At 43.9% G+C, this 24,358-nt stretch overlaps 1 protein-coding gene across 4 annotated transcripts in view; it reads right to left on the bottom strand.

The window, feature by feature from the left end:
• Nucleotides 1–3,573: 3,573 nt before the first annotated feature.
• The window catches only part of SH2D2A (SH2 domain containing 2A), a 27,840-nt gene continuing 7,055 nt past the window's right edge, over nt 3,574–24,358 (bottom strand). For 2 of the 4 annotated variants that reach the window (XM_016430435.2, XM_007482100.3), the window contains 8 exons: nt 14,294–14,430; nt 13,004–13,188; nt 11,652–11,741; nt 11,211–11,379; nt 7,371–7,535; nt 6,514–6,783; nt 5,926–6,085; nt 3,574–4,034 (listed from right to left, as the gene is read on the bottom strand). In XM_016430435.2, coding sequence (XP_016285921.1) covers nt 5,930–6,085; nt 6,514–6,783; nt 7,371–7,535; nt 11,211–11,379; nt 11,652–11,741; nt 13,004–13,188; nt 14,294–14,356 — 1,098 coding nt within the window. In that variant the 5' untranslated portion in view covers nt 14,357–14,430 and the 3' untranslated portion in view covers nt 3,574–4,034; nt 5,926–5,929. Of the gene's footprint in view, nt 4,035–5,925; nt 6,086–6,513; nt 6,784–7,370; nt 7,536–11,210; nt 11,380–11,651; nt 11,742–13,003; nt 13,189–14,293; nt 14,431–15,966; nt 16,109–23,574; nt 23,727–24,358 lie in introns of those variants that run through there. The other 2 variants (XM_016430436.2, XM_007482099.3) reach the window with 2 other exon arrangements.

Genomic DNA, 24,358 nt, shown 5'->3' with positions numbered 1-24,358 from the left:
AGGATACCATGCTGGGGATGAGGGGGAGGGATGGGGCTTGAAAAGCAGAATTTAATGGTCTTGTTTAACCCTTACAACAATTCTGTGTGCTGAAGATATTGTTTCCATTTTTCAGATAAACTCAGATTGAAAGGTTATGATTTGCTCAGGATTACATAACTAGTGAGAATGGCTTGAAACCCAATTTGAACCCTGGAGTCTTCTTGACTGCCAAGCCTAGGGCTTGGTATGTGTATGTATGTATATAAGTGTAGATGTAGCATCCCTGCCCACAGGGGCAAAGAAAGATGGAGACAGAATACTATAAGAAATCCGAACAGAGAAAACTCAACTTCAGCTGAAGGCAGAGGGGGATTAGAGAAGGCTTCCTGAAAAGAAGGAAATAACCATTTTATTAAGCATCTACTATGTGGCAGTCACTGCTGGGTGCTTTACAGATATCTCAATCCCCACAACAACTCTGGGAAGTCGATGCTATTATCCTTGTTTTATCGGGTGAGGAAATAATCTGAGAGAATTAAGGGCCTGGCCTGGAGTTGTGAAGCTTGGATTGGACCTTGGATTGGAACTCTGGTTTTCCTGACTCCATGTTCAGCACTGCTGTACTGTAGCTGCCCGGACTTAGAAGAAGGATTTCAGTGGGACAAGGCATGATTTCTAGGGGAGGAAATTAAGCGTGGAGAGCAGAATGAGACTGAGAAACAGCAGGGAGTCTCCCAGGTGAGCTTGGATGAAGAGAGTATAAATCCAAGCAGAGTGAAATAAGATCAGAAAGGTAGATTGGAGCCAGATCGTGGAGAATCTTGTGAAGTTAAGGTGCTTGTCTGTTATACTACAGGCAATAGGGAAGGCACTGACAGTCTTTGTAGGGGACTGACATGGTCAGAGCTATGCATTGTTAAGTTATTTTGGAAGCTGTATGAAAGATGAATTCAAAAGAGACTGGAAACTGGGGGGACTATTTAAGCAGCTATTTTTAGTAGTTCTCATCTACTGTCTTAGAATCACTATTAAGTATTGGTTCTAAGATAGAAGAGCAGAAAGGACTAGGCAATTGGGATTAAGAGACTTGCTCAGGGTTATACAGCCAGTAAATATCTGAAGCCAGCTTTGACCAAATTCAAAACTACTACAATCAGGTTGTTGCCTGGGTAGAATTAGGGCTAGATCTGGATTTAGGCCTCATCATCAGAGGCGATAACGAACTACTAGGAGGGTGTGAGATAGTCAAACCGGTTCCAAACAATTGACTTGCCCACTACTAAGTGGCAAACAGAAGGCTTAGAACCCAGATTTCCTAACTTCAAACACTGTCCTCTTTTTCGCTATCCATTTACTTCCATAATTAGTACTCTCACTTTTGATGCCTGGCTCCCCACCCCCCCCCCTCCTTCAGGGGTGCTTTTCCTGTCCTTTTTAGGCTAATCCAGGGAGAAATAGGATCACTTTAGGTGTAGTTTTTCCACCTCTATACCTCTTGACTTACTGAAACAGAGTTAGTGTAAGCCTGACTTCAGTGTCTCTGAGTTGGGAAGCACCTCCTGTCCCTCCTGGGATCCAAACACTAGTCTTCAGCATGTGGAAGATGCTTACTATAGTTGTTGAATTGCATTTCAGTGTGAATTGGTTCCTACTCTTAGAATAACCCTTTTTCTCCTGAGATGATAATTGCTCACCTCCAGTCTGTCTTTTCTTTCAGTTCCTCCTCTCAGCCCCACCCTGGTCAAAAGGGAGCTAGCAATGTGAGAGTGGGAGACCTGTGTTGGTGTGGGATCCCAAGTGGTTCAGCAAATACTTGCTTCCTTTAAGCTGGAAAGAGAATTCAAAGGTCACTGGTGCCTGTCGTCATGTTAGAAAGGAAAGAGCTGGCCAAATTCAGCCCTAGAGAGTAAGGGAAGGGGTAAAGATTGGGAGATGGGGAGAGGGTGGTTTGCATTCAGCTTCAGACTGCTGGACTCATCCGTTATATAATGTTAGAGCCAGAAGGGACCTTACACAGCATGCAGCCCAGCTCCATTGTACAGTTGTGGAAGCCGAACCCCATAGAAGTAATGACTTATCCAAAACTATCCACTTAATTCATGGCAGAGCTGGGCTTCTAACCCAAGTCCTGTACTCTTTCTGCTACATTATATTGCATCTCCTTCTGTTCCTAGTGTAGACTGGTAGGAATGGCTCCTTTGGGAGGCTTTAAGGAGAGGGAAGAAACCCCAGACAGGATCTGAGTGCTGCAGGGAGATCTAGAGGAAGGAGAGGACATGGCCTGTCCTGTTTCACTGGCAGGGATGGAACCCAGACACAAATCAACACAAGAACATAAAAGATAGCTGGGCAGAGCTCTAGGCCCTCCTCTTGGGGGAGGAGAGAAGGAAAGGCTTCCCAGAGGTAATGGAGTATTGGAGAATTTGCAGCTGGGGTGGGTGGGCACAACGTGCTTGATTACAACATAAATTTGATCCAGGAAGGCCTGGGCATTGAAGTAGGGGAAGAGATAGATTAAATTTAGGATAAGGACCTGCGATGGAGCAGCAGAAGTTCCTAGTCACTCTGGGTTTTGAGGCTACAGACGGGGTACAAGAAACCTCCTGGAACTTTTGGTTTAGTCACTTCTGGCGACTCCTGGGGATAGACCATTCACTTGTCTCACTGGTTGCCTCACCAGGAAAGCCCTAGGGATAAAGGGATCTTTTTTCCCTTTGATCAGAGAAAGTAAGGAGTCAGACAAAATAAGAAAAGGGATGGGCCAAATCCCAACTCTTCCCATCCATTGGCACTCACCCTGTGCCATTTCTTCTCTGGTTTTCTTCCCAAGTTATTTACATTTTCACTTGTCCATGGTCCCCAGAGCAAGAGGCTCCTATGACAGGGCTTTTGTGTGTCTACTCCCCTGACACAAACCTGTCCCACTATCTGATCTGATAGAAGTTTATTGCTCTCCCTGAGAACATCTAATTTGATTTCAGGCTGCATTAATGTCCAGGGCCAACTGCTGTTTTGGAAAGGATCTCATTCTGAGGAGTGACCAGATGGTCTAGAGAGCATAGCAGACCAGAATCTATGGAAGGGTGTGTGGTGGGGGTTTAGTCTGGAGAAGACATTTAATAGGGAGCATGATAGCTTTCTTCATATACTTGTTTAGACCTGCCTGGTCCTAGGGTACAGAATCAGGATCAGTGGTTGCACAGAATCACATTTTGGTTTAATGTCAGGAAAAACTTCCTAACCAAAGGAACTGTGGCTATCTTGTTCCCCTCCCATCACCAAAGGCCTTTTTATGTAAGGCCAGATAACAACTTGTCAGGGATGTCATGGGGAGCGTTTAGCAGGCACATCTGGGCCAAGGGGTCTTTTTCCTTTCTCACCTAGCTGCCTGCCTGAGGTGCCTTCCAACTCTAATTCCAACATTTCTCCCCCAATTCTAGCATCTCTTGTTATATTCTCCACCTCTGTCCACCCTCAAGGCCTGGACAGTAGCTTGATTTTACATGAACTCTGGGGAATACATTCATGTGCACGTGAGAGGGAGGGATGGTGATGGGAGGGGGCTTGCAGAACTTGAATTTCTGAGAGGGGAAGTGTTCAGTGATGATTTATTAGCCAGACAAGAACCAACAAACAACACCTCAGCATCTGCTCTCATTAAACCATTCCTTTGGAAAACAGCAGCATTGGACTGAGGCCCAGACACAAAGGCTTTGGGGCCAAGGAAGCTGGGCTTCAGGAAGAGAAACCAGGACACCTCAGAGGATTTCAAAGCACTTGTTCATATGGCTTTGGCTCTTGTCTTGAGAGAGAGCCGGGTGGGGGTGGGTAGAGGGTGACAGGAATCCTAGATCTCTCCGCTCTGAGCCCCCGGCCCTCCTCTTGGGGGAGGAGAGGACTTGTATATAGATTTGGATTTTAAGGCTTGGAATCCGGGATGGAGATGATGAAGACTAACCAGGCAGAGAAGGAAGTAGCTATAGTCCCATGGTGCAGCAGAGGATCGAGGCTGCACTCAGATGAGATCTCCAATCCAAAAAGCTTGACGTTTTCTATGGAGAGAAGCCAGTGAAGTATAGTATAGCTCTCAGGTCTCCTGACTCCCATTCTCCTTCTGATATAATTGACTCATCCCATTAAGCTGTTGTCTAATACTTCACCTCCCATTCCCAGATAAACTTCTTAGAAAACGCTGTCTATAGCAGTTGCTTCCACATTCTCACCTTCTGTTCCTATCTGACCACCCTGCAATCTGACATCTCACTGCTGAACAGAAGTCGTACCCGGAGAGGCCAGCAGCGCTCCCTTTCTCAATCCTTACCCTCCTTGGCCAGTGCCCGACACTGTCGGCCACTCACTCTCTACATTATTGATGTTTTCTTGATACTGCTTTGTCACAGTTCTCTTCCAACCTGTCAAACCAATCCTGGCCAAGCCAAGTCTTTGCAAGACCCCTCTGCAGAGGTTTGTCCCTCTTCTCTGTTTTCTCTCTTGATGATTTCCTCAGCTCCCATGGATTCAACATGATACAGGTGATTCCTAAATCTACATATTGGGCCTATATCTCTCTCCAGACCAGAGGACCTTCCATTTCTAGTGATCAGGGAGAGGGCAGAACTAAAGGCTTCACTGAACCATGGTCTACCTGTCTGTCCTACAGGCATCTCAAACAACATAACCAAAACCGAACTCATTATCTTTCTCCCTAAACCCACTTTTCCTCCTAACTTTCTTGTTTCTATTGAGAGCACCCCCATTCTCCTGGTCTCTGGGGTTAGAACCCAGGATACATGCCCAACTCTTTATTTTCACTCCCCCCTCACAACCAATCAGCTGCTAAATCTTGGCAGTTCCATTTCTTAGTTCATGCTCTCTTCCACCAAATCCTCATTCCATCTCCAAATTCACTAACAGAATAGCAGCCTAACTGCTTTCTCTGCCTCCAGCCTCTCCTCTTTCTAATCTGTCCTCTGTACAGCTACCAAATTGATACTCCTAAAGCAGAGAAGAGCCTAACAGAGCCACTCCCCTACTCAGGAAGCCTTCGTGATTCTTCACTGCTTTCATATTAAAACGATAACTCTCTGGTGGCACTGAAAGTCTTTCCCGATTTGGCACCAGCCTATCTTTCCAGACTGATTATACAGCAGTCTCTTACCCACTCTACACTCTGGCTCAGAGAGGCCTGCATGTTTGTCACTGCTGCATGAGATTCCATCTCTCATCGCTGTCTTTGTACCAGTCAAACCCCACCGCCTCACTTCTGCCTTGTGGTACTCCTAGTCCCCTTCAAGGGCCAGCTCAACTGATGCCTCCTTCAAGAAACCTTTCCCTAGTCTTTCATGCCCTACCTCCCCTTTCAAATCACTGTTAATTTGTTTTTGTATTTAACCTACAGTTTTGTCTCTGTGACAATACATCTCCCTGATAGAACGAAACTTCCTTAAGGGGAGGCTCTGTCTAATTTATGGGCACGTCTCCAGAGTCTGGCACATATTTGATATTTAATATGTTCTTACTGATAGATTTTTTTTTCTTTAAACCCTTCTGACTTAGAATCAATTCCATGTATTGGTTCTAAAGCAGAAGAGTGGTAAGGGTTAGGCAGTGGGGGTTAAGTGACTGACCCAGGGTCACACAGCTAGGAAGTTTCTGAGGTCAAATTTGAACCTAGGACTTCCTATTTCTGGGGCTGTCTCTCAATCCACTGTGCTACCTAGCTGCCTCCTTGATTCTTTAATTCTGTGTTTCTACCCCACTTGGATCCCATTGTGGAAGATAAGAAGCCACTGTGTCCCTACATATACCCACGTGTGTACAGATACCTGTGTGTGCACCCACTTTTGATATGCTCTATACTTCTCTCTGTCATTCTGTGAGAAGACTGAACCAATTGGACAAATGCATGTACTCTTAACCCCAGTCTTCCAAACCTGAACTCACCTGGTCAATGTTTATTTGGACCCAGAAGGAGCTGCACCTGCCCCCGGTCCTGGGGGATCTGCCAAGAAAAGTTCCGTGGGAAAGTGTGTCCCTGGGAAGGCGGGAGCTGGAGAGAGGGAGTGGGGCCTTGCCCAACGATGAGGCTTGCTGGATCTAGAGTCTTAGAAGAACAATTAGAACATCAGGGTTGTGTCACCCATCGCCCCTTCCTTCTGTGTCTTTCACTGGCCTAAGTTAATGGAGATTTTTTTTTCCCTGAATATGTCTGGGACTCAGAGACACCTCCATTGTCCTCCCCCTTCCCTGGGAAACACTGTGATAACAGTGGGGTCACACTGGTCTTGGAATCATTAAACAAGGACTTGAGCCTCGACTCTGGCATAAGCTGTGTGGCTTTGGGCAAGTCATTTAACTGCAATGAGATTCAATATCCCCATTAATAAAACAGGAGGGAATGCTTTTATTCTATACTTCACAGAGTTGCTATGAAAAAAGCATTCTGTCATTCTGGGTCCTCGATACCTAGCTTTTCCTTCCCTCTCTATCTTCTCTCCTTTCCCTCTCTCTCCAGTCTTCAGCCTTGCCTACCTGGGACACCCTGATGGGCCGAGACTGGCATTTGTGAAGGAAATGGTGCTGGAGGGGCAGTGGAGCAACCTCTGAGTAGACGTTGGCAAGGCCATCCCTCTTGTTGCCTCTGCCCATGGCATAGAAGGCGATGGGCTCCTCTGGCTCTTGGTAGATGGGGTGAGAGGGCACAGGGTGCGGAGCGGAGCGCTGAGCCTTTGGGGCTGGGATAGAGTACAGCTCGGGGCGTATTTGGGGCTTGGCTGGAACGGGGGGCTTGGGCTTGGGGAGCTGAGGAAGGAAAGGAGACAGTAAGGCCAACCCTTCCCATGCTCAACCCACAGAGCTAAAAGAAACAAGTGAGATCTTGAGAGAATCTAAGGCAGAATGAGTTAAAAATCAGAGCAGCCTCTTATCCCTAGCCTGGAGCCCAAGTTCATCTGTTCCCCTCTGGCTGAAGCCATTGATCTCTCCTCCCCACTAAGAACTTCCTGTCTCTCAAAGCCCCCCCCCCCCTTCTTTCCCTCAGACTGTCCTTCCTCTGCTGGGAGCCTTTTCCTTCAGGGACCTTCCTCTCCCAGATTCTAGGACTCCCTCCCGTCTCTGAGCTCCTCACCTCAGCTCTGATCCCTTCCTTTGCTTCCTTGCTTTGGTCCCTTCCTCTGTCTCCCTAATCTCCATCTCGACATCTCCTTTCCCATTAGCTCTTTTGCCACCTCCCTCTCCCTAGGAAGTTGATGAAGGTTGGAGTGGGAGACAGGAACAGATTTATCTGATGGCCCCTCTCACTTTATTTTAATCCTTATCTTCTGTTTTAGTTCTAAGATGGAAGAGTACCAAGGCCTAGGCAATCAGGGCTCCAAGGTCACCTCACTCACTTCTAATACTTCCTCTGGCTCCTTAGGTTCAGAATTGTTCTTGCTCACAGGGCCTAGGGCTTGTTCCTGTTTGTGGCCTGGGCTATACTGGGCAGCTCCATTTCTGTCCTCGGTCCTGGATTCCGAATGTTCTATCTGCATGGAGATACCAGCTGGAGCAGGGGTCTGTGGAAAAAGAAGAGAAAGCTCAGTGTCTGAAGAACGTAATCACCCAGCCACCTACATGATCAGGCAGATCAGAAGAAAAGAGAGAATCTGGAACGGCTAGATAGACAGGAAGGAGGAAAGCAATAAGTCATCAGAGTAAACTCCCTAGACTTCTCAGGTCCTTGGGGAAAGCCTTTGGCTGAATACCAGGGCTAAAGAATAGAGGCCTATGTGTGTGGGTTTCTCTGGATCTTTCTGTCTCTGTTTGTTCCTCTAGGCTCTGTCAAGAAAGTCAAACATTGGGGGCAGCTGGGTGGCTCAGTGGATTGAGAGTCAGGCCTGGAGACGGGAAGTCCTAGGTTCAAATCTGGCCTCAGACACTTCCCAGCTGTGTGACCCTGGGCAAGTCACTTGACCCCCATTGCCTAGCCCTTACCACTCTTCTGCCTTGGAACCAATACACAGTATTGATTCCAAGACAGAAGGTAAGGGTATTTAAAAAAAAAAGAAAGTCAAGCATTTATGAAGGTCCTACTATATGCCAGGTATTGTGCGAAACCCTGGGGATGCAAAGAAAGGCAAACAAGAGTGTCTGTCCTCTGTGAGCTCAGGATCTAATGGGGGAGGGGGGGAGACAACATGTAAATAACTACATCTGAACAAAATACATACAGGTAAAATTGGAGGTCATCTCAGAATTCAGGGGGACCAGGTAGGGCCTGTGGATGCCTCTAGGTGCATCTTACTCTCTACCTTCCACTACCCTACCTCTTGTTCCTCCTGCTTTCCTTCCTCCTACTTTAACTGGCCATATGTAGAACTAAAACATATCTTTCTTATTTATCATATTTGTTTAATAGAATTCTATGTTCCTTATTCATAGTTGAAAAGATAAGCAAATGGAACATCTTATTTTCCTCTTTAAAAAACAATCCAAGTCAAAATGCTTTTAACTTGTATCATTCTTGATTGATTTTCCTCCCTGTAGAATGGTGATCCTCACTAGAACAAAGTCTCCACAGCCTCAGACTCCACTGTCTAAGACAGATGAATATTTACTTTCCTTTGGAAGTTCTCCAGATATAGACACTCCAAACCTTCCCAAAGCCACCCAGCCCTGGTTTGTTTGTTTTTTGTTTTTTTTGTAAAAATGCTTCTGACTGCAAGAAGTTTTCTATGTAAGGCAGCTCACTCCTATTGTTCTATCCTCTCAAAAACCTAGAGCCCTCTCAAAAATCCTTTTGTTTGTGAAGACTCTAGCTCTTTACTTCTCAGCACTCTGTCTTTTTCTCTCTTCTTTCTCTCCCTCTCTCTTCTGTCTCCTTTAATTGTTCTTCTTTCTCTCTTTATCCCCATCTCCCAAGTCTATCTCAGCCCCTCTCCTTTCCAATCTCCCTCTCCTCTCCTTCTGTCTCTCCAGTCTCTGTCTTTCAATGTCTCTTTAGCCTTCCCTCTCTCACTGTCTCCCTAGTCTCTTTCCCTTTCAGGCTCTTTCTCTCCCTCTTTAAAAATAAAACTTTATTGCCACCAGTTTTTGCTATTTCAATGAGGAGACTTAGCCCTAGAACCAGGAAGAACTTTCAAAAGAAAAGATCTCTATTCTTGCACCTTCATTTTTAGTCAGAAAGAACCAGAGACCCTTTAGTGAAGGACTAGAAGACATCTCTCCAGTTTCTATTTCCCCAGAACCTCAATTCTAATCTTCAATGTTTCTACTTCATTCTTTTAAAATGAAGTGATCTAGCAAGTCACTTTGCCTCTTTCTGTCTCAGTTTCCTCATCTAAAAATGAGGATACTAATAGCATCCCTCAGGGTTGCTGAGAAGCTAAAAAAATTGTAAAGAGTCTTGCAATCTTAAAGTTCTAGATGCTATATTATTACAAACAGATTTCAGATTAGAGATAGCTATACAGTGAAATGAGCACTAGATTCAGACCTTGGCTCTAGGTCTGGCTTGTTAGGTGATCTTGAGTGAGGCCCAACACTTCTCTATGGGCCTCAGTTTCCTAGTCTGTTAAGCAAGGGGGCCAGATGAAAGGATCATGGAGTCTCTCAGGGTTCGAAAGGACTTCAGAGGTCACCTAGGTCTCCATCCAATCTCTAAAGGAAGATCTTCAATGATGGGAAAACGACAATGTCCCAAATCAGCCCATTTCACTTTTGAATGGCTCCAATGGTAACAAAGTTTTCCCTTGCATCAAATCTAAATCTGCCTCAGCAATTTCCACTCATTATTCCTGGGGCCAAGCCAAGCAAGTCTCACCACTCCTTTGTAATATGGCCCTTTAGATACTCAAAGAAGACTGTCATGTCCCATCCTCCCCTGCCCAAATCTCTTTCCAAATTAAAATTCCCTTTTTTCCTCCAATTAAACTGTCTCTGGCTAGTTCTTTCACCATCCTGGATTCCCTGTTCTAGACACTCAGCAGTTTGTGACTGTCCTTTACAATGCCTTTAACTGAACTCATTAATCCAGTGTGGTTTAACCAGGACAGAAGAGTAGGAATATCATCTTCTTTACTTTCTTACCTTCTGTCTTACAATGCTTGGTTCTAAGGCAGAAGAGCAGTCAGGGTGAAGCGCCTTGCCTAGGGTCACAGCTAGGAAGCATTTGAAGTCACATTTGAACCCAGAACTTCCCTTCTCCAGGCCTGGCTCTTTATCCAGTGTGCAACCTGGGTGCCCCCACTCTGTGCGCACTCTCTCTCTCTCTCAAACTTTACCTTCCATCTTGTAATCAATACTGTGTATTGGCTCCAAGACAGAAGAGTGGTAAGGACTAGGCAATGGGGGTTAAGTGACTTGCCCAGGGTCACACAGCTGGGAAGTGTCTGAGGCCAGATTTGAACCTAGGACTTCCCGTCTCTAGGCCTGACTCTCAATCCACTGAGCTACCCAGCTGCCCCTCTCTGTGCTCTTTTAATGTAGCTTGAAATGTAATTCGGTTTTTTAAAGGGGAGGGAGTATTTTTCCATGTGATGACATAAGTTTAATGTCTCCTAAAAATCTCCCATCTTTTTTCCCAGGCAGTTGTGTAGCTGAGCATCTTCCATTTGGTGCAGATTTTCTAAGGATAAAGCTTTATATTAGCCCTACTGGGTTTCATCTTTCTAGACTTGGTCCAGCCTTCTAGCCTGTCTAGAGCCTAGTGAACCAAGGGTTGGCCTCCCCTTGACGCTGCAAGCCCTTGTGGGCAGACTCAGCATGAGAGACTTTGCCTTGTGCTTTCCTGAAATTCAAGCATATCATCCCAGTTTAAGAACCCAGACCACAGAGCTAATGGGCAGCAGATTAGCTGTTCTCGGTGTCTCTTGCAGCTCTGACATCTTAAAGGCAGCTATTTGTCACAGAGGATAATAGACTTAGAGTCGAGAAGACCGGAGTTCAAATTCAGCTTCAAGCACTCACTAGCAGCAGGAGCGAGTAAGTTAAGAACTCGGGCTTTTCTACGGCACCCACCGCATGCCAGGAATAATTCTAGCCACTTTTTTTTTTTTTTAAACAAATATCCTCTCTTGATTCTCATCGCCCTGGCAGATAGGTACTGTTGTTAGTCCCATTTTGCAGATGAGTCGAAGTGACTTGCCCAGGGTTACGCTGCTAGTATATGCTAAGGGAAGGTTTTCTGGCCTGTTTGAGGTCTAGCGAAGGCGCCCCAAAGGTAAGCCCGGGCCGGGATGCGAGAGAGGTACCTGGCGGACACAGGGCTGCGTGAGGTGCTCCCCGTAGGGACTGAGCGGATGGAGCGTGTAGTGCCGCAGCAGGTCCGGGAGCCGCTCGTGGGCACTGTTCTCACCCAGCACCACGTGACGCCCATCCTGCAGTTGGGCTAGGAGGAAGTGGCGGTAGCAGCTGCAGCTCCTGCGGGAGAAAGCAGGCCAGAGTGATGGGCGACGGTTCTGCCTCCCTTGCAGGTCCTCTTTCCTGGTCTCATCACTTCTCCTTTTCCTAGATTTGCTTCCGCGAGGAAAAATTATATTTCCCCTTCCTCCCCAGAGGGTGGAAGGGAAGCCCCTCCTCCACCTGTCAATCAGCGGGAAGCCCCACTCTCACCTGCATAAACTAACCAACTGTCAATCAAAAGCGAAGTCCCGATCTCCTCGCGAGAGTCGAGGAACCCCACCCCTTCTCACCTGTAAGTCAGCACAAAGGCTACGGCACTCTCGCTAAACCGCACCAAGTAGCAGCCCGGGGGCTTGTTTTCCAGCAATCCCTCGGCCTCCCTGCATGTTTGAGAGGGAAGGAACACGGTTGGAACTCCCGGATGCCTGGATCCCCCCATGCCACGGTCCCACTAGACTTTGGGTCTCCTCCTCCCCAACACCATTCATTCTCCCCGGGCTGGTTCTCCCGACCTAGTCGGGCAGCTAGGGCAGGATGCGAATCCCCTCCCTAGCCAGATGCTGAAACAGGCAGGAAACCTCAGAAATCGGGGAAGAAGGGGGCGTGAGCTGAATAAGTGGAATAAATGACTTTTCCTAAGCTCCCGGAGGGCTTCGGGTCTTAGTCCTTTCCGAGGTGGAGGCATTAACGATTGGGCTAGGGAGTGGGAAATAGGACATACTGGTTGACTGTCATACTCCTGTACTCCAAGAGGACCAAAATGACATCGCTGGTGATGTCTTTTGATACGTGCATAAATGGGATTTAACTGAGGCAGAGTTGCACGAAGTCCTTGGCCTCACTCTCTCTTCCAAAGTCATCCAACTCCAGGGGCAAGACAAAAGTCAGTCAAGACAGGACAGGCCATAGCAGTGGATGACCTTGGTTCCTTCCATGTCTAAGCAAGCTCTAAGTACTCCCAGGGCCATTGGAACAAATTGTTCTTATACACCCATTCCACTGGGGAGTCTTCACAAGCTTGAGGTAGTAGACATCCCCCTAACTCACCAATGGCCAGTCCATTACCCTCCACCTGGTTTAGCCTGTCTGCCAAGATGGTTTACCTTCCTGGAGAGTGGGGGCTGCTTCTTGGTGCTACAGCTGACAGGTGGGTGGCAAGTGAACCCCAAAGGAGGGAAGCAGCTCTGAAAAGGGCTCAACAGTAGGACATACTTGAAAAGAAAGTAAGGAAAGCTCACTCCTGCTTTCTGACTTTGAGCTCTCCTGTCTGACTCCCATCATTTAAGGAAGATGGACAAGAGGATTGAGGGCTGGTATTTTAGAGGGAGGTTTATCTATAAAAAGCAAAGTAGGTCTGTCATATTGGAGAGTTATACTCAGAGTGAAAAAGTAGAGAAAGATAGAGGGAAATAACAGGCAGGTATGGAAAAGAAACAGTGACAAAGATATAATGGAAAATTAGAGATAACCAAAGGTCCAGAAATGAATCAGAGAAAATGGAGACAGGATGACATGGGTATATTGGGGAGAGGAAAGAGACCTAGAAATGGTTGCATAGTGTTAAGGTCATGAGACCAGGGGGATGGCCAAGAGAGGCAGAACTGAGATCTAAATTGGGTTTTATCCATCTGGCCCTCCTTACCGCCGAGTGATAAATCCATGGAACCAGACTGGGGCTTCCCCATGATCCAAGAACCAGGGTGCCTGAGTTCTCTGAAACCAGGCCCTGGTCTCAGCCTGAAGGGAGGGTCCCCCCAGCCCTGGCACTTCTTCAGCCTTGCTTGTGTGGTCTGGAGTAGGCATAGCTCCCTGGCCTTGGAGAGACACCTGGATGGGAGAAAATTTGGATTGTGAGCAGATGCTACAACCAGAGGGACCGGGACTCCATCTCTAGAGCACAACTTAAACGCTTTCGGCTTTCTAACAAATCACTTTTGATATAGCTTTCCTAGAAACCAATTGGAATCATCCTCCATCTTCCTCTGAGCCATATGGCTCTGCTGGCTCAGAGAGGTAGAAGATAGAGAGCAAGAAAGATTTTTGGAATTGGGCTAAACCATAGACCAAAGGAGTAAAGGGGATTTTAAGTAAGATGGTCCTATGGAATTCCATTTCTTCAGAGATCAGAGAAAGAGCAGTCCTAGGGGGAAGGTAGGTGGTCAGTGGATTGAGATCCTGGTCTAGAGATGGGAAGTCCTGGGCTTAAATCTGGCCTCAGACACCTCTAGCTGGGTGACCCTGGGCAAGTCACTTAATCCCCATTGCCTAGCCCTTACCACTTTTCTGCCTTGGAACAATACACAGCATTGATTCCAGGGCAGGAAGTGGGGTTATTAAAAATTTAAAAAAAGAAAGGTCCTAGTAATACAATTGGAGGGGCTGAGGTTAGATGGCAAGATAATTATCTCTCGAGGCATCAGAAAAATCATTGCAGAATGGACTAGAGAAGGGTCATAGGAACTGGATTTGGAAGTCCAGTCCAGATGATGTGGCATCCTAGAAGGAGCACAGAGTGGGAAGATCTGGAACTGAATCTTGGCTCTTTTTCTACCTTCATGATCTCATGCCAGTTAAAACGTTTCTGAGCCTCAATCTCTGCATCAGTAAACTGAAGAGGTCAGACCAGATGATTTCTAAGCTCCCTTCCAACTCTAAAGCCATAATTAAGAGTTCCAGAGGGGGTAGTGATGATGAGGGGGGTTGGGGGGGAAATTGGTCCTTCCCTTTCTTGGCTCTCTTGATACCATTTCAAGTGCCCATTCCCCTGCTCTCCTTTTATTTTTTCACATCCATTTCTTTGAGGAAATCTCATTCAAGTCCCAACCTGATCTCCAAGCCCCTAATAGTCCTCATATCAATAGGGTTGGAGGTAGGTGAGAAGTAAGGGATATGGACTCAGGTGTTCTTGGTTTTTCTCTCTCTCTCCACTCACCTTGGTGTGATTGGATGGGACCCCTTCATCTTTTGATGCCAGAGACAGATTAGGCAGTGCCATCTTTTTTCTGCTCTTCCGTGTCAGATGTTTTGGCTGGAAAGTGCTGAAGGTTGAGGCAGCTTCTTTCCATTCCCCTGCAGGTCCAAACAGAGTTGTAGGCTAGGATCTCTCCTCCAAAGGGATTGGACACAGTAGTAATTCTGTTTTGCTTTCCCTTCACTACTAGCCCCCTTTCCCAAATCACCCAGGGATGAGAGAAATATATGGATACCATAATAAGAGTGATGGAGAATGGTGGTGAGGGGCAGGGGAGAAACAATGGTAGCAGGAAGTATTTCCCAGGAGGTGAGACTGAGACTGAGGAATGAGGAAACAAAGGAGAAGGTATAGAAGATAATATAAGAGGAGGTTGATGTTCAAAGAGGAAATGATTAGACAGCAAGAAAAACTTCCCAATGAATGGGGAAGAAAAGGTAGGGAGATGATGGAAGAGGGATATCCTTTTACTCTAGTGTGGTGAAGACTAGATAGTGGAAAGAGCAGGATGATTTTTTCTCTAACAGACCCTGTCAGTCTGAAGGGTCTAGGATTGAATTATCTGAGAAACAGGACATCTGGATTCTAATCCACTTTTTTTTTTTTTTAAGTTCTTGCTTTAAAAAAAACAACTCTTATTTTCTGTCTTGGTAACAACTCTAAGACAAGAAAGAGGCTGGGGCTGGGGCTAGGCAAATGAGGTTGAACAACTTGCCCAGAGTCATACAATGAAGACAGACTTGAACCATATCCAACTGACTCCAAGCCTGGTGCTCTATCCACTGAGCAACCTTATTGCCCCTCTAATACAATTCTTACAGATTACTCTTATGTCTGTCTTTGACAATTTCAGAATGTTTTCTCCCCATCCTCTATCCTCAAGCTTCGGTCCAGTCCCCTTCCTATGATTTGGGTTCAAGCCTCAACCAGGTTCCATATTTAATCTGTGTGACCATGGGTAAATTAGTTCTCAGGGTCTGCTGGAACCAGCTCACATGGGTCTCTGAGCATTGGCTGTTAAATTTTAAGTTTCAGCATTTACACATCAGAAATCTGCAAATACTATGAATTAGAGTTTGATTTATTGTTAATGGTCTAGACTCAAGAAAGTAATGAAAAAAAAAACCATCAGTGAGACAGATTAAAGTTAAAAGTATGTTTTGCCTACATTTCTCCTCCCACCCTACTCTGAGGACTGATTGTTAAATGTTTATCTCAGTATACCCTTGGCTCATATAGGGCCCTAAATTTTCATCTATACTGGATGATCGCTAAAGTCCTTTTCAGCTCAAAATCCTATGATTCCCTAGGATTCTGTATTTATCTTACCTTCCTAACCTCTCCTTTTCTCTAAGAATTTCAAAGAAAAAGAAAGAAATAGAAGAAATACTAGAAGGAGCAATGGAAGACCAGAAAGAAAGAAGACTCATAAGGAAAGGGACCCAGTTATCCTGCCATCCAGCCCACATTCTTTCCTTCCTGATTCTTGCTCAGAGAGAAGGGACCCCTTAACCTCACATCCAGGCTAGCTGGAGGCTGTTGTAGATGAAGCTAGAGGATGAAATTATTTCAGGTTGAAGGAGAAAGGAGGGATGATAGACAACAGGCAGGGAAACCCTAAACCTGTCTCTTACCTTGGGGAGGCATCTGATCAATGGGTGTCTCCATGGAAGGGGATTTGGGAGACTGAGACTCCCCCTACCCCCACCCCAGAGCAGGTGTAGGGTTGTGTGTGCTATTCAGCTCCCCTGCCTCCCCCAACTTCCCACCCATGGGCAGGAAATGGTGCCTCACCCACAGCCTGAGCTCTGGGACCCACGTCATGGAAAGCAGTGTTCCTCCCCCCGGAAGCCTCAAAAGCTGAAGTGTATGTGCTCTTGAAGGGAAGGTAAGGGGGTTGAAGAAGCAGAGAATGCTTATATTTTGATTCTCAGGAAAATCTCCCTATTGTCTCTCTCTCTCTCTCTCTCTCTCTCTCTCTCTCTCTCTCCTTTCTTTCTTTCTTTCTTTCTCTTTCTTTCTTTCTTTCTTTCTTTCTTTCTTTCTTTCTTTCTTTCTTTCTTTCTTTCTTTCTTTCTTTCTTTCTTTCTTTCTTTCTTTCTTTCTTTCCTTCCTTCCTTCCTTCCTTCCTTCCTTCCTTCCTTCCTTCCTTCCTTCCTTCCTTCCTTCCTTCCTTCCTTCCTTCCTTCCTTCCTTCCTTCCTTCCTTCCTTCCTTCCTTCCTTCCTTCCTTCCTTCCTTCCTTCCTTCCTTCCTTCCTTCCTTCCTTCCTTCCTTCCTTCCTTCCTTCCTTCTTTTATCACACAGCTAGTTAAGTGTCTGAGGCCAGATTTGAACTCAAAATGAGTCTTCTTGACTCCAGGGAAACTATCTACCTCACCACCTAGTTGCCCTACTTCCATTTCTAAATCAATAATGCTTTGATCCTGCTTCAAAAGGCTGCTATGTGTGACACTGATGTAGTATGTGTACTAGTCCCAAGTAATGCCTGAGGGGCTGTTCATACCCAGCTCATGTGCTGCTGTTTTTAGATTTGCAGAAAGATAGGATGTCTGTCCCTTTACCATTTACACATGGAGTATACTTTCTAATTTCTGACCAGTAGGTGGCACTAAACTAAAGACAACTGCCAGGAAGAGTCGATGTAGATGCATCATTTATCCTCTCTCCCCACTTTCCTACCCCACCCCAAGACACCCCTACTTCAGACAGCTAGACAAGAAGAAAATCCTAACTGGTCAAGATTCAAAGTGACCTGGAATTACATGAAATATGTTTCAAGATTATTAAAATATAGAAAGGTATGTCTTTCTGCACCCTCTTCCCATATCTGGGAAATGTCCTGGTTTTGGTTGATTAGCCACTACATCCATAAGACTTAAGCAAAACAGAGTTTAATGTAGCCACATGATTTATTAAACATAGTAAAATTACATAAAAACTGTCTAGAGCTCCTCTTTTGAGAAGCCTAATGATATTCTAAACTTTTTTTCCTAATGATCCTTCCAAACATTTTAGGAGAAGGAATTTTATGTCTGGGACTTCAAAGCTTAAGTAGAAAGTCAAATGTCGTACAATGAAGGAAGTTTAATCTCCCTGACTTTTACTGGTTGGATAATTTCATAAATTTTTATTATGATAATAAATTTCCACATCAGTTTTCTGAAGTTATATGACCCATATTATCTCTCTCTTTTCTTCCCTCCTCCCTCCCAAAGCTGACAAGAAATTCAATCTGGTTTATATACGTATTATCATGCAAAATATATTTTCATATTATTCATTTTTTGTAAGTGAATAATATTATAAAACCAAACCCCCAAAACATATATCCAGATGAACCAGTGATAAATCCTATGCTTTCATCTGCATGTCTACTCCAACAGTTCTTTTTCTGGAGCTGGATAGCATTCTTTTTCATAAGTCCCTCAGAATTTTCCTGGATCATCGTACTGATGATTAAAGCTAAGTTTATCATAGTTGATCATTCCACAATATTGTAGCTACTGTATAATGTTCTCCTGGTTCTGCTTATTTCACTCCACATCAGTTTGTGGAGATCTTTCCAGTCCATATAGAAATCAAGTGGTTCATCATTCCTTATAGCACAATAATATCCCATCACCATGATATAGCACAGTTTGTTCTGGCTGGACAATTTTAAAGGAACCTGAGACAACTTCTATGAATTGATTCAGAATGAGGAGAGAACCAGAAGAACAACAGAGAATTATAACAGTATTCTAGAGAAAAACTGCTTTGAGAATCTCTAGAAATCTGGTCAATGCAATGAGAAGCCATGAGTCCAAAAGAATGAAGATGAAACATACCACTCACCTTTAGCACAGAATGCTTACAAGACTAAAATGCAGAAAGAAACACACATTTTTAGACTTGGCTTATGTGGCAATGTGTTTTGCCAGACTGAGCAGAGCTTTGTTTTTTAAAATGTCCTCAATGGCAATGACAGATTAATTGAAAATATGAAAAGACTCCCCCAATATGCAAAGTTAAGTAAAACAAATTCTCACAGTGACCATATGTGTCTTAAATCATCACTTCCTGGGAAGATGAGATTGAAGGAGATCAGGTAGAAGAGATCTTGTGGTCTTATATACTCTTCTCTCTGCATGCTAACCTACACATGTGCACATGGAGATTTAAAGGCAGCCTGGAATACACTGTCCTCTCGGCTGTGTATTTCCCAAAATGTGTTCCCTCGAACGTTATTGTACCTTTCCATGAGAATCAATGTACTGCAAAAATATTTTGACATTGGCTTTATTTTCCCTTTCAAGAAAAGTCTGGATTGGGGCAGCTAGTTGGCTCAGTGGATAGAGATTCAGGTGGAGAGAAGACCCAGGTTCTAAACTGGCCTTGGACACTTCCTAGCTGTGTGACACTGGGCAAGTCACTTAACCCCAATTGCCTAGCCCTTACAGCTCTTCTCCTTATTTGTACCCTCTTCTTATGATTGGACCTAGGGATAATGTCATTGTAAAAATCCATAGACAAGTTGGACAAACTCTTTTCCATGGCAAAACCATTGATCCTTATGGATGTCGGGTCTGTCACCAGAGCCATTGGAGCTCTGTTTTGTTATGGGCAACAATTGCAGTCCATAAGAATGAGATTTTAGTACCACGCGCACCACAGGAAAGTCACAGGTACCTAAACAGCCTTTGTCTCCTTTTGCCTTTGTTAACTGTTACATAGATGATGATGGAGGGACCATCAAATTGGTTACAACCTTTGAGGAGTTTAAGGAATTGAGAATATCAGTTGATTTTAACGGGTCTTCAGAAGTGGTTTTAGGTACCTAGGACCACCACTACCTCTGACTGATCATTCGCCTACCTTTGACGTATGTGTGACAAGAAGCAAGGGTCCATTAAGTAGCAGTAAATATATGGATGACAAGGTGAAGTGCAACCACACGTTCCATTCCCTACCTCTACATTTATTTGTGTCAGCATAAAGCTTAGAAATGCAACGGATAGGATGCATAAATGTATGTCTTTTACTTCTATCACAATCTCATCACAGCTGAGGAAGGATTTCCCATGGGGCTTGGCGACTTTTGGACAGTTCTCTATTGGTCGGTTAGACAAGTTCTTGGTGGCATGCTAAACTCAAGAGGTCAAGGCCACATTCAGTAGCATCCTCATCTGCAGTACAGAGGTTTTTCTGGGCATTCTTGCCAAATTTTGGAATGATGGCAGTGTTGGACTCTATTAGAAATCTCTCAGTTGAGGTTGAAAGATTGGTTCAAGATACAGCTTAAGCTATCTCCTGAACTACTACTAAAGGCCATCTCTTTCCTACAGGAGGAGATTGACTCCTTAGCAAAAACAGTTCTACAAAATAGGCCGGCTCTCGATATGCTTACAGATGCATCAGGAGGTGCATGTGCCTTTATTAACCAATCTTGTTCTTGTGTAAATAGATCTGGAGAAATTGTGACATGAGCTTCAAGGGATTTTAAATGACACTCAGCAAATTGCTGTAGAAATTCATGTGACACCTGATGGAACTTGGTGAAACCTCTCATAGCTGCAGGGAACTGATTTGTTTGCTACTATAACCAAATAGGCTCTTTTAATCTTGGGAATTGTGGTATTCTTTAGAATTTGTATTAGCTGTTGTACTACAGTTTATAACAAGCTTTTACTGGGTGAAAAAAATTATTTACACTTGCACCATTGATCATGGCCAAGATGGAGAGAAAATAGATCTCACTTTTGAGTAAGAAATACTTGTGTTATGCCTCTGTTTGGCTGACCTATTGTCTAATGAGATGTGCAAAAGGAACTTCTGTTTTTTCTTTTATTTATATTTTTCTCTATCGTTCTAATTGGAATTTGCTTTTTTCTTCTTTCTCTTTTTTAACTTGAGTATTTAGAATCAGTATTAATGTTTTCATTTTGAAGGATAAGTTTACAATACCTATTAGTCCTATTAACATTGCACACCCAAAAGCTTTAGACTATGGAAACCTTCCAGTCATTGTTAAATACTGTGGGACTTTAATATTTGTGTCTGATTTCAAAAGAAAGGATTGCTAATGAACCACTGCACAGTACAAAGAAGCACAAGGTCAAGGAGACCAATAATCCCTGTGGGGTTGATAAGGATCTATGCCAAGACAGAGGATTTGTTTTGGGGTTCTAGGAAGCAGCTGTTTGGCACATCCAGAGGCTGGATTTCCCTATGTCTGGTTTCTACCAGTTCCTTTGTTTGGCTTTCATTTTGACTCACCTCTCCCTGTGATTAAAGGAAAAAATCAGACCAGGGAATCATACTTCCCTTTTATCTCAGGCTTTTGTCCCCTTTTCTCTTTTATAGAATGGTAATTTTCTGTAGTCCTGGCCTGTAAATGGGTAAGGGACTTGTTATGATTTTATTTTTACTTGTAATTTTATATATTTTTTTTCTCTAGAATTTTTTCTCTTTTCTTTTTCCTTTTTTTTTAGAATTGATCCATATACCTCATAGCTCAGCCATGTATCCAGGGGAGATTCTAGTGTTGGTCAACACCTTTCTGAGGCAGGGATTGTATAACTATCCTAAAATCTAAAGTTTAAGCTCTTTTAAGTAATTTTAGGGAAGGAAAGTCCCCAACACCCTAAACTGAGAAAGTGGATCTTCTGGAGAAGATGTCATAAGGATGCCTACAGAAATCACACACTAATCTCCTAGACCAGCGGTCCCCAAACTTTTTACACAGGGGGTTAGTTAACTGTCCCTCAGACCGTTGGAGGGATGGATTATAAAAAAACTATGAATAAATTCCTATGCACACTGCACATATCTTATTTTAAAGTAAAAAAACAAAACAGGAACAAATACAATATTTAAAATAAAGAACAAGTAAATTTAAATCAACAAACTGACCAGTATTTCAATGGGAATTATGGGCCTGCTTTTGGCTAATGAGATGGTCAATGTCTGGTTCCATATTTGTCACTGCTAGCCATAACAAGTGATGCAAATGTGCATCAGTTAGTCTAGACCTGATTGGAGATTTCAGATCTTTCATTCTGGAAAAAGTCTGTTCACAGAAATAAGTCCTGCCAAAGATGGTTGCCATTTTGAGTGCATGGTTCCTGAGATTAGGATATGTCTCAGAGGGGAGAGATGCATAGAAATTAGGAAAGCTGCTTGACTTGAATGTATCTTTCAGAGAGTCACAATTCTGCAATTCAGTCAGTTCCATTTGGTAAATTGTATCCACATTTTCAATGTCAATAGAAAATGGGTTACAGAAAAGCTGTATGTCCTGTTCATGGAGATGAAGCTCTTTAAATCTGAATTGGAACTCCTTTTGTAACTTTTCCAGTGAATCCACACATGTTTCTTTTGGGAATGCAATCAAGGGTTTTTCCATTATTTTTTTTTTCAGGCTCCTCCTTTATTTCTTTTTTTAAACTTCAGTTTGGGTGACCAAGGCCAGTCCCCAAGGAAACCCCTGGGCCCTCCCAGACACAGGGACATGATGGTGGCAGCAGTGTGCTTGTTCTCAACTGGCCTGCTCAGGCCTCTTCCTCTTCTTCTTCCTCTTCCTCCTCCTCATTGTCCTCGTCCTCATCAGAGCTGAAGGTGCTGTCTGGCAGGCTGTACACACAAGGGTTTTTCCAGATTTTGAGTTAAGATGGCAGAAATTTTCCTCCTCCACTTGTTTGATAAGGAGGCCTAATTTTACTTCAAATGCTTTCACATGTGATTGCATATCACAGATGAGCTTCCTTTTTCCTTGAAGTTGCACATTGAAACTGTTGAGTAGCTTTGTCAGAAAGGTGAGGTGCCATTTCCATTCTGCATCATTGAGTTCTGGTACTTCTTTGTTTTTTGAAAGCATAAAAACTATAATCTGTGGTAAGTCAGAAATGTCTCAAAATTCTCCCTCGACTCAGCCAATGGACTTCTGTGCGGTACAGAACACCTTCATAGGCAACATTTAGTTCAGACAGAAATTCCTGAAATTGTCTGTGGTTTAGTGCATTAGCTCTAATGAAATTAACACAAGATACCACAATTTTCATAACAGAGTCCCACTTCAGTGATTTACTACATAGCAGTGCTTGTTGGTGGATGAGGCAGTGTATGGCTATTGGATGAGAATGACTACGTTTGTCCATCTCTTGGTTAATGAGAGCAATTACTCCTTTCTTAGACCCTACCATGCTAGGAGCACCATCAGTTGTCACACCGGCTAGTTTAGCCCAGTCTAGCTCTAAATCCTTCACAGTTTGGGAAACCTTTTCACAGATATCCTCTCCTGTAGTTGTTCCTTTGATGCTTTGCAGTGCAGCAAGCTCTTCTATGACTTCTAAATTGTCATTTGTCCCACGAATAAAAATTAGAAGTTGTGCAGAATCATGAACATCATTGCTCTTGTCGAGTGCCAAGGAAAAATAGGAAAGTTTTCTTGTGGAGTTTTGCAAATGCTGATGCAAATTGTCTCCCGTTTCTTCAGTCCTTTGTGTAATTGTAGGTCCTGAAAGACTAACTGTACTAAATAAGTCTGCCTTTTCTGGACACTTCTGGTTGGCAACAGAAAGAAGGCACTCTTTAACAAATTCTCCCTCCACAAATGATCTGCCAGTGCACACTATTAGCTTGGCAACTTGAAAACTTGCTCACAGTGATGAAATATTTAGCTGCTTCTGCTTCACAAAAGTATTTTGCTGAGTTGTCAATGTATTTTTCAGTTTTAATATTTTATCTTTTCTCACATTTCCAACCAAGCAATCATATTTATCTTTATGTTGAGTTTGATAGTGTCAACACAAATTGTATTCTTTGAACACAGACACTATATTCTGGCATATCAAACACATAGCTTTTTCCTTGTACTGCATGAAAAAGTAATCATAAGTCCACTGTTCTTCTTTGAATATTCTACACTTCGAGTCAATTTTTCTCTTTCTTGACATCATTGTTTCCTAGGGATTCCAAATTGCTATTAGTAAAATACCTATATATATAGGTATTATATATATATATTATATATATATATATTAGTAATATATATTTGTATATATATATATATATATATATATATATACACAGCCCTACAAAAACAATATACCAACAATAATTTTGCCCACACAGAGGCATATAGACTACACTGCCCATCTATGCAGTCTGATCTGTGTCCATCAATGCAGCCTTCCTAGTCCCCATCATTTCAGTCTCACCAGTGGCCATATTGGTAGAACTCTACTTTTACCTCAGACTCACCCTGGTGAGGTGCAGGAATCACGATTACAGAGCTGGTTCCCCTATCACCTTTCCAGTTCACACTATCCTGTGTGAACCTCACTGTGATCTGTGAACTTACACAGGATTCCATGGCAGGAAAAAAGAAGGCATGACACTAGTGTGTGTCCTCTTGTGGTTCATATTCATGGATCTGTAATTGTAGACCATAATAGGAAAAAAAAAACACATGCCTCACTTCCCCCACATAGTACAATGGCAACCATACTCCCCCAGATATACAACATAATGGCCCTTATAAGCTCCCTTTGGCCAAAAGTCTCTCCCCACATTACTACACAGTACAATGGCTCTCATACTCCCCTAGATGCAGCTAGGGGAGTATGAGGGCCATTGTTCTACTGTGTTTCCCTGAAAATAAGACACTGTCTTATATTCATTTGACCCCAAAAAAAACAGGTGTCATAAAACACCCAGTGGCAATGGTGGGCTTCTCACAGTAGAGGACCACCGATGATGTCACAGGCTAGATCACCGCTATCTGATGCCTGTATATAGTACTGGAGGCGGTGCTGGGCCTGTGATACTATATGCCACTGTCTCACTGTCTGGGATAACGGAGGCTGCAGCACTGGCTGTGATGGGCCTGTCACACCTTGCACAGGCCCATCACTGCCACCACTATATGGGGCAGCAGTATACACAGTGCGGAATCCCTTCCCCCATATCGCAGCTCACAATGCATCTTCCATTTTGTAGCCACATAATCCTTTGTGCAACGCCTTGTTCTCATTCAGTTACTCTC

Source organism: Monodelphis domestica, chromosome 2 (assembly GCF_027887165.1).
Source record: "Monodelphis domestica isolate mMonDom1 chromosome 2, mMonDom1.pri, whole genome shotgun sequence".
Classification (NCBI taxonomy): Eukaryota; Metazoa; Chordata; class Mammalia; order Didelphimorphia; family Didelphidae; genus Monodelphis; species Monodelphis domestica.
The sequence above is the reverse complement of the archived record's forward strand: the minus strand, read 5'-3'. Positions and strand labels throughout refer to the sequence as shown.